We start from the raw sequence: 15,288 nt of genomic DNA, 5'->3' as shown, positions 1-15,288 counted from the left end.
TGACAGTTTGGAAAGGCAGGAGGTCTTTTTTTAGCCTTAGAGGGAACCAAAGATCAGAGCAGGAAATTTACACGTGAACCTCATATATGTCACACGACCATTTTCACATTTCACGGATTCCAGTAAACAGACTTAGCCCCACCCCCATTTTCCTCACATTTATTTTTTCTAATGCATCCCTGAGAGCAAAAGATACATCTTTTAGTAAGATACACATCTTACTATTTTCTCCGGGTCAAGTGGTTCTAATGGTTTTAATGACAATCCACTCACTAAGGAAGGAAAACTGGGAACTCAAGGAATGAACCGATAAGATCTTGGGAGACAAGAGTCTATAACATCTTAACTCTCAAAACCATCTCTCTGTAGAGCACCCTTTGTTGGTGAGACCTTTCACATTCTACTTTTCCAAATTTTCCAATTACAGTTTTAAAACAGAAAGATACAGAGAAAACGATACTACACCTAGATTACCAACCTGTACAGATTCTTTCATACATCAAGAAAATTTGTGCTAACAGATCACAAAAATTAACCAGTCTTACTCTGAAGCACTATTCCCTAATCATCATCTAACCAAAAATGTTAACCAGATGTAACTGCTTTAAAAAAAAAAAAAAAAGAGTATTATAACTTCAGCCCCTTGATTTTAATCTAGAGCACTAATTGCTTCCAAAAGGTTCAGGTATTCCTTAACAGTATTCTATTGTACTTAACATGTATTATGCATTATAAGAACAAAATTCCCTTGGGAATTAGAAGCTGATTTACTTCATTTTCAACCCATAATTTCATCATAGTCAGTCATCCACATACTTAGTAGACACAAAACTAATATTGATCCTTATATCAAAAAAATATTAAGAGGTTTATATAATAGGTACAAATCAATTTCAAATGAATTATCAAGTTGCTTAACTGCACAGTAAAGAAAATGATACTTAAAGATGAATTTAAAATACCTGTCAGTAAAAAATATGCACTTACCTTAACTACAGCTGATCTATAAAGTCTCTGAAATATCTCAGAAAATATGGAAAGGGAAGAGTCATTAGACAGGAGAAAACTGAAAGTATCTTTTAAAAGAAATTCTTCTGTGTTTTGGTCCTCAAAATTCATATCATCATCATCTTGAAAATTTAAATGCTCATGCACCTGTGGAAGAGTTAAATAACAGCAAATATTTTTTGTTGACTTACTTTTAATGCAGTGGAATCACTTCTAAGACATGGTTCATTTCCCATTGGATTATAGATCAGAACTGACATCTAGTGGTCCTTTTGGAGGTCAACAATTTTATAAAAATCTAAGTACTGTTCTTTCGAAAATATGATCCCCAGGTGGTGATAGTGATAAAGAACCCATCTGCCAATGCAGGAGACTTAAGAGACATGGGTTTGATCCCTGAGTCAGGAAGATCCCCTGGAGGAGGGCATGGTAACCCACTCCAGTAGTCTTGCCTGGAGAATCTCCTGAACAGAGGAGCCTGGTGGGCCACAGTACATGGGGCAGCAAAGAGTCGGACATGACTGAAGCAACTTAGCACACATGCATAAGAACATTACTGTTTTATAGAATCATATCAGTTTATCTTAAATCATTGATGAACTCGTGTTCATGGAAATAATAAAAAATACCTCTAAACAACAATTTTTAAAAATCATAATGTAAACTATTAGATATGTGGGTAAAATAATGAATAAATGACCAATAAAAGATGTAGATTCATAAAATTTTAGAATTTTAGGGATAAGTCTTTGAATCGACCAAATGTTTGAATCACGTATAATGCAATCATTCTCCTTGTGTAATAGCCTGAAAACCAGTCAATACAGTATGAAGTCAAACTCTTGTTGAACATAATTTTTTCTTTATTTATTGAGGTATAGTTGATGTACAATATTATATAAGTTGCACATATACAATATATATGCGCTGTGTGCTCAGTTGCTCAATCATGTCTGACTCTTTGTGATACTCTGGATTGTAGCCCACCAGGCTCCTTTGTCCATGGGATTTCCCTGGCAAGAATACTGGAATGGGTTGCCATTTCCTACTCTGCTGCTGCTAAGTCACTTCAGTCGTGTCCGACTCTGTGCTACCCCATAGACGGCAACCCTGGGATTCTCCAGGCAAGAACACTGGAGTGGGTTGCCATTTCCTTCTCCAATGCATGAAAGTGAAAAGTGAACGTGAATTCGCTCAGTCGTGTCTGACTCTTCGCGACCCCATGAACTGCAGCCTACCAAGCTCCTCCGTCCATGGAATTTTCCAGGCAAGAGTACTGGAGTGGGCATAAATTTTATTCTGTTTCTCTTGCCATATCATAAATTAACTTTCTATAGACTAACACAGTCAACTTTTAAAACCTTCTTGCCACTAAGGGAAATTTTGGATTAAAAATATGTTGGAGAAGATGACGACTGAGTGACTGAACTGAAATGAACTGAAAATAATCAGAGTGTACAAAAAACATGCTTCAATTTATATATATTCATACAAATATTGAAAACAAATATTTCAAAAATTCCTGTGGTTTTAAAATTAAATTATAGGCCAGTTTTAAACTAAATATCTATATGTAAAGAATAAAGGAGTTAACTTTTTTATAAACCCATGTGAATAAGCTAGGTAACCTGCTATTTTTTATTAACTAGATGTCTATTTTCCTGCATTAACACATACTCAGCTTTATGCCACATTTACTTCATTAATAGAGGTTGAACCAAAAAAAAAATCTATGTGTTTGTTCAACAGGGAAGCAGAGTGGGCACTGTAACTCAAATCATAGACTCTTCACATACTAGTTAATTCTTTGAACTACAGCAAGAATACTGGCGCGGGTTGCCATTCCCTTCTCCAGGGGATCTTCCCGACCCAGGGGTCAAACAAAGCCACATGCACCTGTGTCACATGCATTGAAGGCAGAGTCTTTACCGTCTGAGCTACCAAGGAAGCACAAATTTAAGTTTGTTGTAAATTTGATGCAAGTTGCGTTTACTGATTGGTTACAATGAATGAAAACAACAACAACACACACACGCACATACGCACACACCCTTCAGCCAAAAGGAAAGCTCCCGTGAGCACCCTGGCATACTCACCTGAAGTACTACAGGGGACCTGACACTGCCGTAACCAATATCAAAAGTTAAAAGTTGAAAACATAATCTGCATCTGAAATAAAAACACAAAGTAACAATAAAAAGGAACGAAATAGTGCCTTTTGCAGAGAGGTGGATGGACCTAGAGGCTGCCAGGCAGAGTGAAATAAGTCAGAAAGACAGTGTCACTTATGTGTGGAATCTAGAAAAGGGTTAGAGATGAGCTTATCTGCAAAGCAGAAATAGAGTCACAGGTGGAGAGAACAAACTTGTGGTTCCCAAGGAGGTAACGAGGGTGGGATGAACTGGGGGTTTGGGATTGACATATATATATATTACTATGTATAAAATGGATAATTAATGAGAACCTACAGTATACCACAGGGAGCTCTACTCAATGTTCGGTGGTACCTGCTGCTGCTGCTAAGTCGCTTCAGTCGTGTCCGACTCTGTGCCACCCTATAGACGGCAGCCCACCAGGCTCCCCCGTCCCTGGGATTCTCCAGGCAAGAACACTGGAGTGGGTTGCCATGCCCTTTTCCAATGCATGAAAGTGAAAAGTGAAAGTGAAAGTGAAGTCGTATCTGACTCTTGGCAACCCCGTGGACTGCAGCCTACCAGGCTCCTCCATCCACGGGATTTTCCAGGCAAGAGTACTGGAGTGGGGTGCCATTGCCTTAAATAGAAAGGAAATCTGAAAAAGAGTGGATAGATGTATATGTGCAGCTGATTGACTTTGCTGCATAGCAGAAACTAACACAACATTGTAAAACAACTGTACTGTAATAAAAATAAAATAAAAACCACAGATGATAACAAAGATAAATTATATTTGCTATGTTTACTCTATTGTTTGGTACTGTATCATTAATAATCACTGTGGTTAAATTTCAACATCTATACTGATTACAAAAAGAAGTAGCTCAGATAATCTAAAATTAAATACAATTTATCTTTGGATTTGGAGCCTGTTTAATTACCTACAGAAAATACAGATATATAAAAAGTATTCATAACACATTAAATGAAACAATCAAATTGACTCCATAAACACACAATATGAGAAAGGAACCTCTCCCACTTCTCCATGCTAAGCCTTCTTATTCACATAGAAAGCATGATAAAACTGATATGGAGGCACCTCCTTTTCTTAACATACTAGAATTAACATTTCCCTAGAAAAAGGCATTAAATTATATTCAAGTAAACTGGATGAGATGTGGAGATAAGAGTTATTGAATTTTGTTAATAAAAGCATATAAATAAAAATATAATTAGTCAATGGAAAGCATATATGATAAAAATAGGTGAGCTTGAAAGGGGTTACAATTTAAAAAATAATTTAAATATTAACTGTGCTTTATTTTTTGTCACCACTGTTTAAATACTGTGAGTCTTTAACATACTCTGAACTTTTAGGGTCTACAAATGACAAAGACATAAGTTTAGAAGTTCACATTTTATACTATATAAAAATTTCCAAGTAGCACCTACTTGTGATAATTAAGATACATTTTCATTAACAATCAATTTTTAGAAGGTAGGTGTTTTTTTTTTTTTAACATTAAAATTTGCTTTTACCTTTGGAAGATCTTCGGTCCCAGAGTAGATGTTTCACTGAATACTTCAGTTGCTAGTAGGAGTTTGCTAATGGCTTCCTTCATGGTATCAAAAGCCTGAAGAGGTGAACTGGCTCTCAGGAATGTCTCAAAAAATGTTTGCAGCTGTGAACAAAGTAAAGGATTCATATGTTTAAAGGACAATTTCAGTTTGTCTATCATTTCCAAATGAACAATGTGAAAGAGCTCTCTTTGACACACTCAAAAAAACTCCTTAAAAAGGAAAATTTGATCATCTAAGACATATATAAAGTATACTGAAAGAGTATATAATATATGTAAGGTATATTGTATAATAAATATATATTATCACATATTATACAACGTGATATATATTATATACATTTAAAAACATATATCAAGTTTTCTGATTGAATGTGAGATACCAAAATATCTCACAATTTAAATTATTTTAAAGGTGCTTACTCCATTATTCTTCTCATTCCATGGCATCTAACCATGGAAAGTGAAGTGCAAATATCACAGAGCTTGTGATCAAAACCGCCAAGTTGAATTTGGGATGCTTCATCTGGGTAAACTTGGACTTGCAACTCACTTTGAATTTTTGTGTCCTTTTTTTTAAAATTAGTTACAACCTACCAACAAGATAGTTGCCAGATCAGAAGAAAGTCACTGTAAAATATGAAATTTAAGTCTAAGCTTTTTATTATTATCCCTTTCCTGCATTATTTTTGTATGAGAACAAAAATAACTACATCAAAATTGCTTCTTCTTCTTCATGGTGTGGGAGCTCTAGCCAACCAGAGAAGAATCTAAGAAAATCTCAGTGTCCTGAAATTTTCATTTCAGGCTTTGTATGACGGGAGAGAATGGGGCCTGATTACAAAAATGGGCAGGATATTAGGTTTATGCCTTCATAGAAACACAAATAGCTATTTTTATTTGCTTAAATATTAAAACAATCACAACCACAAAACTATATCTTCAGAATGCTTAACACTAAGACTCAAGTCAAACTTTTTAAAAAGTATAAAATAAAACTCATATTGATTCATAAACTGTCTCTGGGTAAGCATATACTTTCAAAAATGAAGAACAAAAAATATTTTCAGAAAAAACATGCAGCAGGTATACTATTAATATTTTTGGAAGAACAGACTAAATTTATCTAAGCTGTGTAAGACTGCAAAGTGAAAAACTTTTGTTGCTCTAATAATGAAGGACAGATGCTGGTAAAAATCACGTGAGGGAGATGGTAAATGTATCTTTAAAATATACAAGCAAAATTCCCCCAAGAGAAACAAATGCTGACTTCATAAACTTTTCCCAGCTGAAAAACAGAAACATAATGAGATGTACACTTTAAGACCCTATAAACACGTCATTAGCATTTGGCAATAGGGATGTTTTTCCTTCTCTAAGGACTAAGGAAAATGAATGCAGTAATTGTATGATCAAAAGAAAACAAATCCAGGCTAACACTGAAAGTATCAACACCCTTGAGTCAAAACAGAGTAACATGTTTTTCCAAATAAAACTAACTCATCACATTTCACTCAGTTCACCATATTACATAGAAAGGGTTACTGATAATATTATTGCATTTTTCCATTTATATGTTTTCTGAATATCACAGGGGTCAAGGTTAATAATTTAAGAAGGTTGGAAACATTTGTGTAACACATAGGACATGTAAGATTGATTATCAAATTATATCCTCCATGGTGAAAAATAATTAGCAAATTAATGTTTAGGGTTGTATTTATTCTTCTACTGTGGAAATGTATATTTCTTAATTTTTGACTATAATTAATTTTTCACCATGCGGAAAGCACTGTGTGCTGAACTTCGGAGGACAAGGTACTTAGCACAGTAGCCTCTATAGATTTAGAGGCTAAAAGCCCCAGGTTCAACTTTGATTCTGTGTCTGTTACTAGTAAATTGTGAGGCCTTGTGAGTTTACTAACAGCAACTTTATAGACTTATTGCTAGGATTAAATCAGAGAATGGACTCTCACCTAAAGTCTACCACCACCCATCAGACATCAAATACTCAGTACACATTAGCTTCTTTTATTAATTAAAACAAAAGTCCACAGCCTTCCTTCAAAGATGAACATTTTAAAAATATCTGATAAGCTTTTCAATAAAATATATTTACAAGACAGAATATAGAGACATGGTGAGTAATAGGTCCCATCACTGATATGTGTCCCAGCAGAAATGAAAGCAGAGAACTGAAGGACCAAAATCTTTAAACTCAGACTGCTAAGAGGAGGACTACCCTCAACCTACAATCATGTAGCAGGGGGACAAGACACAGCTGCCATTACAAATAGAAATGTGGAGTGGGGAGACAGTGACATTTAAAAAGCACATTAAAAAAAAAAAAGACTTCTTTCATTTTTCTATTTGTTCTGTTACCAGTCTTTGTCTCTATATCCATTTCCTTCTATTTCATTACATGCATTTCCACTTACCTAAGTCCTTCAAGTCAAAGAAGATTTTAGATGAGTCATTTCTTTAATTTATTTAGTACAGTGGCAAGCAAACTACACATGTAAGAAGTAAAAGCAGACATGCAAATACTTCTTTTTTTTTTAAATCATCAACTTTCAGCAGGTTGTCCAGAGAGGGCAGAATAGTTCTATCAATTACTGAAACTAATCCAGGGAGGGTAAGTGGAAGAATTCTTTGAGTGTTTGCTCATTTTGTTATTTGTTATACTAACTGTATTTTCTTGGTCAAATACCCGAGTTCTATGTATCTCAATGTGCTCACGTGTAGAAAAAGAGAAATGTGCTTAATGATCTCATGAGACAATGTCAGTCTGAAATTATTTGATACTAATTCCATTCAAAGTTATCAGAACCCAAAAAACACTTCTCACTCAGGAGCTTTCTTAACCCAAGCACAAATGTTACTTGAAATAACATCTTCACCTTCACTGTTAAGTTAAAGTCAGCCATGAACTCAAATATCATGGAGACATCCTCGTCTCTAGACCAAGACTTTTAATAGATGTTTTAAAATTACCTAAACATGAGACTATAAGATCCCAGGGAAAGCAGTGTCTTGGTAGCAAGGTAAAAATGAAAAAAAGAAGATCTTAAAATGTTTCAGAAGACATGAAACTGTTTTATGAACTATAAATTTTCCTGCTGCTGCTGCTGCTGCTAAGTCGCTTCAGTTGTGTCCGACTCTGTGCGACCCCATAGACGGCAGCCCACCAGGCACCCTCGTCTCTGGGATTCTCCAGGCAAGAACACTGGAGTGGGTTGCCATTTCCTTCTCCAATGCATGAAAGTGAAAAGTGAAAGTGAAGTCGCTCAGTCATGTCTGACCCTTAGCGACCCCATGGACTGCAGCCCACCAGGCTCCTCTGTCCATGGGATTTTCCAGGCAAGAGTACTGGAGTGGGGTGCCATTCAGTGCAAAAATGAAATACAAATTTAATGCAAAATAAATTATGTACAAAATGACCTTGTAAGGTCAGGGCTGTAAAACCAGGCAGTTAAAGCATCACCACTGGTTTGTACTTGTGTAAAATTCAAGCAATAAACCAATAAGATATTTTTAATTTTCACATCTATCCATTTAAGGAACTTCCTGAAATATTTGTAAATGGGTCGAAATAATCAACTAAAAATGGAAGGACAAGAGAAACTGAGGATGAACTTTAAAATATTTGTAGGAAAACTTCAGTTAGGTTTTTGATATCTTAAAATATTTCTAAATTGCCCTTATATTCACCTCATCCTCCGACTCCACTTTTCACCACCCCTCCGGCAATAGATTCTGGGCTTCACCCAGCTGATTTCCTTGATCCGCCCATAGGATCTTCGGCAGATTGTTCTCGGTGGCAAAAGATGCTGTTCTATGTTAAACTTGCTAACTGTCCATGGCGGTGCTCTCACCACCAATCTGTGAGATCTGCTGGGGCAGACACTGTACCATTTTATCTTTGAGTGGCCAGTATCTAACACAGGACAGGTATTAAGTAAATACTGTTGAGTAAATAAACCTAAGTACAATATTACAGAAACCACAGAGACTTTGATAAAAGAAATAGCTCACTGAAGCTTCTGGATGACATAAATTTTCTCCCTACGACAATACGTGTATCTCTCATTTCCATCTCATGAGAGAGGGAAGATGAGCATTATTCTGGTGACCTGTAAGAAAATCTTTGAAAAATAGAAGGTCACAGCTGTTCAAGAGAATTTCTAAGATAAGAAAATTTAATATGAGTTAAAACATGGGATGAAAAGTTAACCACTATTAGAGGGCTCTTTTTTTAAGTCGTGTGCTTGACTAACTGGGAAACTCAGGCAGAATGTTGTTATTTCAATATTTTGAATTTTCAGTAATTAATAGGATTGTACCTTATTAAAGTTTACCAGAATTTCTCTCAATATTAATGTGGGAGAGAGGAGCTCTCATTTTCTCAAAGTAAAGAAGTAATTAGTACTTAAGATTTTGTACCAACAAGCATATGAGAAGATCTCAATATCACTAGTCATTAGCAAAATGCAAATCAAAACCACAATGAGATATTACCCCACATCCATTAGGATGACTACTATCAAAAAACCCATAAAATATTAAGTGTGAGAAGGGATATGAAGAAATCAGAACCTAGAGCACTGTTGGTAGGAATATTAAGTGGTACAGACACTTAGGCAAAACAGTATGGAGGTTCCTCAAGAAATTGAAATAGGATTATCATAGGATGCAGAAATTCAAATTCTGTATGCAGAGCCAAAAGAATTGGAAACAAGTTCTTAAAGATTTATTTGTTCACTCTTGTTCACAGCAGTATTATTCACATAGCTAAAAAGTGGAAGCAACTCAAGTATATATCCATGGATGAATGGATAGACAAAAGACAGTATAGACAGAGAATGTAACATTGAAAGTAAGTGAAACTGTTAGTCGCTCAGTCGTGTCCAACTCTTTGAGACCCCATGGATGTAGCCTGCCAGGCTTCTCTGTCCATGGAATTCTCCAGGAAAGAATACTGGAGTGGGTTGCCATTGCCTTCTCCAGGGGATCTTCCTGATCCAGGTATCGAACTCGGGTCTCCTGCATTGCAGGCAGATTCTTTACCATCTGAGCCGCAAGAGAAGCCCAATGTAGTATTACTCAACCTTAAAAAGGAAAGACATACTGCAATTCAGATGAACCTTGAAGATATTATGCTAGGTGAAATAATCTAGTCACAAAAGACACTGTATGATTCCACTTTTATAAAGTATCTAGAGTAGTCAGGTTCCTAGAAACAGAAAATAAAATAGTGGTTGCCAGTGGCTAGGGGGAGGGGAAATGCAAAGTTGTTTCCTGAGTATATAATTTCAGTTCTGCAAAAAATTCTGGACACTGATTGTGTGTGTGTGTGTTAGTCCCTCAGTTGTGTCTGACTCTGTGACCCCATGGACTGTAGCCCACCAGACTCCTCTGTCCCTGGGATTTTTCAGGGACAGAGGAGCCTCCTCCATCCATGGGATTCTTCAGGCAAGAATACAAGAATGGTTTGCCATTTCCTTCTCTGGGGGATCTTCCCAACCCAGGGATGGAACCCAGGTCTCCCACATTGCAGGCAGATTCTTTATTGTTTGAGCCACCAGGGAAGCCAATCATACAACAATATAAATGGTACTGAACCATACACTTAAAATGGTTAAGATAGTAAATTTTATGTACACATTGCATGCATGCATGCATGCTCAGTTGCTTCAGTCGTGTCCAACTCTTTGCGACCCTATGGACTGTAGCCTGCCAGGCTCCTCTGTCCATGGGATTCTCCAGGCAAGAATACTGGAGTGGGCTGCCATGCTCTCCTCCAGGGGATCTTTCCAACCCAATGATAGAACCCATATCTCCTGCATCTCCTTCACTGCAGGTGGATTCTTTACCAATGAGCCACAGAGGAAGCCCTTACGTATACATTATCACCATTTAAGAAAAAATTTAAACAATACTGCAGTTTTCACAGCCTCACTCCCTCCAACAACCGTGCTTAAACACTTGCTAATTTTGTACCATGGAAGTCAAAAAAAGTACCTTTTTAATGATTATAAATTATGCACAAGAAACAAAATAAAAAATATTTCCTCCCTTGCTCCATTTCTCAGCTCCTGCAAATAGTGGAAATGGTTCCATCTCTATTCCATTTCCTCAGAACCACTGTTTTATTGAGAAACAATCATTTAACCTTGAAATTGTGTTTAGTATGAAAAATACCACATAGCAAGCTTTAATGCTAGTAGGCACAATCCAGAATAAAGGACACATTTTCTGGGTTGGCCAAAACATTCATTTGTGTTTTTGTATGACATCTTTGGACAGACCCAAACAAACTTTTTGGCTAGCCCCAAATGACCAGTAGATCTTAAAGGATTTCAACCCTGAATATTCATTGGAAGGACTGAAACTGAAGCTCCAATACTTTGGCCACCTGATGCGAAGAGCCAACTCATTTGAAAAGACTCTGATGCTGGGAAAGACTGAAGCCAGGAGGAGAAGGGGACGACAGAGGATAAGATGGTTGGATGGTATCACCGCCTCAATGGACATGAGTTTGCACTAACTCCAGGAAATGGCAGAGGACAGGGAAGCCTGGCGTGCTGCAGTTCATGGGGTTTCAAAGAGTCAGACACGACTGAGAGACTGAACAACGAATATGACGGAATGCAAAGTCTGGGGAATGATCATTTCAAGTTAAAAGGCAATATCACTTAAGAGATCAGATGCAATTTTATCCATGATAGAACTAAGGACACAATTAAATACATGAAATCTAGAATCTATGTTCCTTTCCGAATTAAAATGGGAATAAGTATGCATTCAAATCTACTTCTTTTTAATACAGTGGAATTTAAGTATATAGTCCTTGATCAATATTATTATTTTCTGTCTGTTACAAAATCAGCTAGGATCTCTCTGTCTTACTCTGACCTAACCATTCTCTTGCCCTAGCATTTACCAAACTCTTAAAATGTATCTGAAGGAATCGGAATACCTCAGAAATAGGCAGACATACTGACTTCTTTTTATTAAGTTAGTTGAGTCTTTGTATCCACCGCTTCCTCAGATAGCAGGGCAGGTAAAGAATCCATTTACAATGGAGGAGATGCAGGAGACACGGGTTCGATCCCTGGGTCAGGAAGATCCCCTAGGGTAAAAAATCCAACTCTCTCCAATATTCTTGCCTGAAAAATCCCAGGGACAGAGGAGCCTGGTGGGCTGCAGTCCAAAGGGTTGCAAAGAGTCAGGTAAGACTGAGCAACTAAGAACTTTTGTATCCACTAAGACAACAAGGCAATGGCATCCTACTCCAGTACTCTTGCCTGGAAAATCCCATGGACGGAGGAGCCTGGAAGGCTGCAGTCCATGGGGTCGCTGAGAGTCGGACACGACTGAGCGACTTCACTTTCACTCTTCACTTTCATGCTGGAGAAGGAAATGGCAACCCTCTGCAGTGTTCTTGCCTGGAGAATCCCAGGGACGGGGGAGCCTGGTGGGCTGCCGTCTATGGGGTCGCACAGAGTCGAACACAACTGAAGTGACTTAGCAGCAGCAAGACAACAAGAGAAGGGGATGACAGAGGATGAGATGACTGAATGGCATCACCAACTTGATGGACATGAGTTTGAGCAAGCTCCAGGAGTTGGTGATGGACAGGGAAACCTGGCATGCTGCAGTCCATGGGATTGCAAAGAGTCAGGACACAACTGACTGACTGAACTGAACTGAAGACAATAGTATTTATTGTTAGAATGAAAAGGGTTCAACATTGGTACTTATATTTATTTTCAATGTAACCATGGAGAATATAAGGGTTTACTTAGAGCAACATGACTTGACTCCTTGAGCTCCCTCCAAAGTATATTAAAAGAACACACAATGATTTATCATGAAATATATAACTTCATTAAAAAACTGAAAACAACCTGAGTTGTGGAGGATTTGTCAGTTATTGATTAACGTCCTTATTTAAATGTGTCTGTTTCAGGGAGGGGTTGCAGAATTTTTGTAAAAACCATATTTAAGTGTGTCTGTTTGGGGGAGGCGTTGCAGAATTTTTTCACTCTGGAGCAATTATCGTCATAATATTAGGGATAGATGAGTGCTAGGTTTTTCTTTTGAAGAGCAGAGGGGTGTCTATGCAGGAATGGGAGCAAAAATCACCTGCTTTAGAGGCACAGTTTCAGCGAGATGAAATTTTAGGAAGGTGTACATGCGAAAGATGAAATTATCGGCATTGATTCTCTTGAAACTATCTCCGGGCCTGTGAATCTGAAGAGTCTTCATGGCTCCCCAGAGGCTCACAGTACCCCACTGGAGGATCACAGCTCTGGATGTGTCTGCTCCACAGGACACATCTGCTGCCCACCAGAGGGCTGTGGCAGGAGATGAAGTGCTGGGAGCATTCTAGGCCTTAGCAAGAAGTCTCCTTCATGTTTTAAAGGAGCATGATTTAGGGGGGGAATCCGATATATAAAAACAGAAGAAAAAGAGGAAAAAGGATGGGAGAAAGGGAGGGTAAAAATGACTAAATTACAAACCTAAGCACTGATGTAAGCACTGATTTCATTTCATGCACATGTGGTATTTGAATATAATTCTATATTACACTTAATAATACTCACTAACCTTAGCCAAGCTGACTCCATATGTCAGACACTGTGCGTTTCTCATGCACTGTTTTGTTTATAATCATGGCAATGCTATGAGGTCGATGCTCATTATCTCCATTTTATTGATGAAGAAACTGAGGCTTGAGAACACAAGTAATCTGCCAACATTTTTACAGTTAAGAGGTAACCAACATGAAGCCAATTTCATATTGAATCCAATCTGCTGCTGCTGCTAAGTCGCTTCAGTCGTGTCCGACTCTGTGCGACCCCAGAGACGGCAGCCCACCAGGCTCCCCCGTCCCTGGGATTCTCCAGGCAAGAACACTGGAGTGGGTTGCCATTTCGCTGCAAAGCCCCAGCATTACCTCTGCCACTGTGGCTTTGAGTACACTGGGTTTAGGAAAGTGGATGGACCCTGAAATACTGAAGAATGAATCATCTGTTTTTACTTTCATGGAAAATGTATTTGAAATTGTCACAATTCTCATACACCCACACATCTAAAGTATCAGTTCAACACCTTGAACATGTGCGTAGTTTTTCGAGAAACTAAGAAAATTTCTATATAACTTAAACCAAATTGCCTAGGATCAAGAACAAATTTTGTGTTAAGTCAAATGATTTAAGAACATAAATATTCTCATCATTTGCTTTAGCTCACTGAAAATTGGCTAGCTTTAGGGTAAACCACAGGAAAACTAAATTAATTGACTGAACTTAAATTAGGATAGTTTTTACTCATTCTCTGGAATTAGATCAAAACTCCAATATTTAAGTAAGTGTCATGCTTCCAGTGACATGGATAATTTTATTCATTTGTACTTCTTAATAACCCTAAGCTTTAAAGCATATATTAAAATTGGAAATTCAGAAAGTAGATTCTTAACCAGTTTCATGGTTAAAAATTTTTAAGTTTCTCATACATATATAAGAGGATTGATCAGGAGCAAGGAGCCAAAATACAAAAAGCTATGCAGAGCATAAAAATTTAATTATTTGCTTTGAATGGTAGAGCCCTGATTGAATTATATTCAACCTTCTCACAGAACTGGCAGGTTATCTTTATGGCTCCTTCCAGAAGCTCTCAGTAGGATATAAAGGATCAGAGAGATTTTAGAGTAAAGAGCAAAAGTTGAAGTTGTAAAGATTTTATCATTGGACTCTGTGGATATATATCTACTCATTTTCTTTACATGAATGCCATTGTTCAAGCAGGTCACCAGTATTTCCATTATAGTTAAAACACAGATCTTCTTTAAGCCACTGGTAAAATAAAGTCTGTGAGTTATCTGGAAATTTTTCCATCATTTATTAATTGTCTTGAGTAGAAAATGATATTGCAATTTGGTAATATTTACAATCAGTAATATTTGTAACATTCAGTACAAAATCAGAGGGATGCATTTAACAGAAAGAAACCTGTCCCATATATCTATAAATACTCTCAAATGAATAAGAAAGTAAAAAGGGAAAATACTTTCCATTTACCTTCCAGATATTTTATGCAGAGCATCTATTTTAGGTCTTATTAAGTTTCATGGTCAATCACAAAAAAAAGGAAATGCATTCATTATAAAAATAATGAGTTCTGGGTGTACAATAAAGAAAATGATAGAGCAAACTGCCTTAACATATGAAGGCTGTAGTACTAAAGTTTGTTAGATCCATGCTAGAATTATCACAGCCTTCTGCTATGTTCTCATATGTCTCTCATATCTATACCTCTCTTACCAGTGTTCAAACAAAAATCATTCTTTTATATAGAATATTTTAAATGAATATTTAAATATGATGCATAATTTAAAAGCTCATAGTTCAGTATTCTAATTCAATGTAATTCTATGTAGCCCAAAACAATGTCTTCTTCTTGTGGTATTGACTACTAACTTCTGTTTTCCCTACCAATCCCAGGGACAAGGGAGCCTGGTAGGCTGCCATCTATGGGGTCGCACAGAGTCGGACATG

General features: G+C 37.1%; 1 protein-coding gene across 1 annotated transcript in view; it reads right to left on the bottom strand.

Annotated features, from left to right (window-relative positions):
• Positions 1-15,288, bottom strand: part of CPED1 (cadherin like and PC-esterase domain containing 1) — a 322,124-nt gene that overhangs the window by 167,258 nt on the left and 139,578 nt on the right. The window contains exons 7-9 of the mRNA XM_068973158.1: positions 4,686-4,828; positions 3,105-3,177; positions 988-1,155 (exon numbers count right to left, since the gene is read on the bottom strand). Of these exons, the coding sequence (XP_068829259.1) occupies positions 988-1,155; positions 3,105-3,177; positions 4,686-4,828 (384 nt within the window). The remainder of the gene's footprint in view (positions 1-987; positions 1,156-3,104; positions 3,178-4,685; positions 4,829-15,288) is intronic.

The sequence above is a fragment of the Capricornis sumatraensis genome, chromosome 5, assembly GCF_032405125.1.
Source record: "Capricornis sumatraensis isolate serow.1 chromosome 5, serow.2, whole genome shotgun sequence".
NCBI classification, from domain to species: Eukaryota; Metazoa; Chordata; class Mammalia; order Artiodactyla; family Bovidae; genus Capricornis; species Capricornis sumatraensis.
The sequence above is the reverse complement of the archived record's forward strand: the minus strand, read 5'-3'. Positions and strand labels throughout refer to the sequence as shown.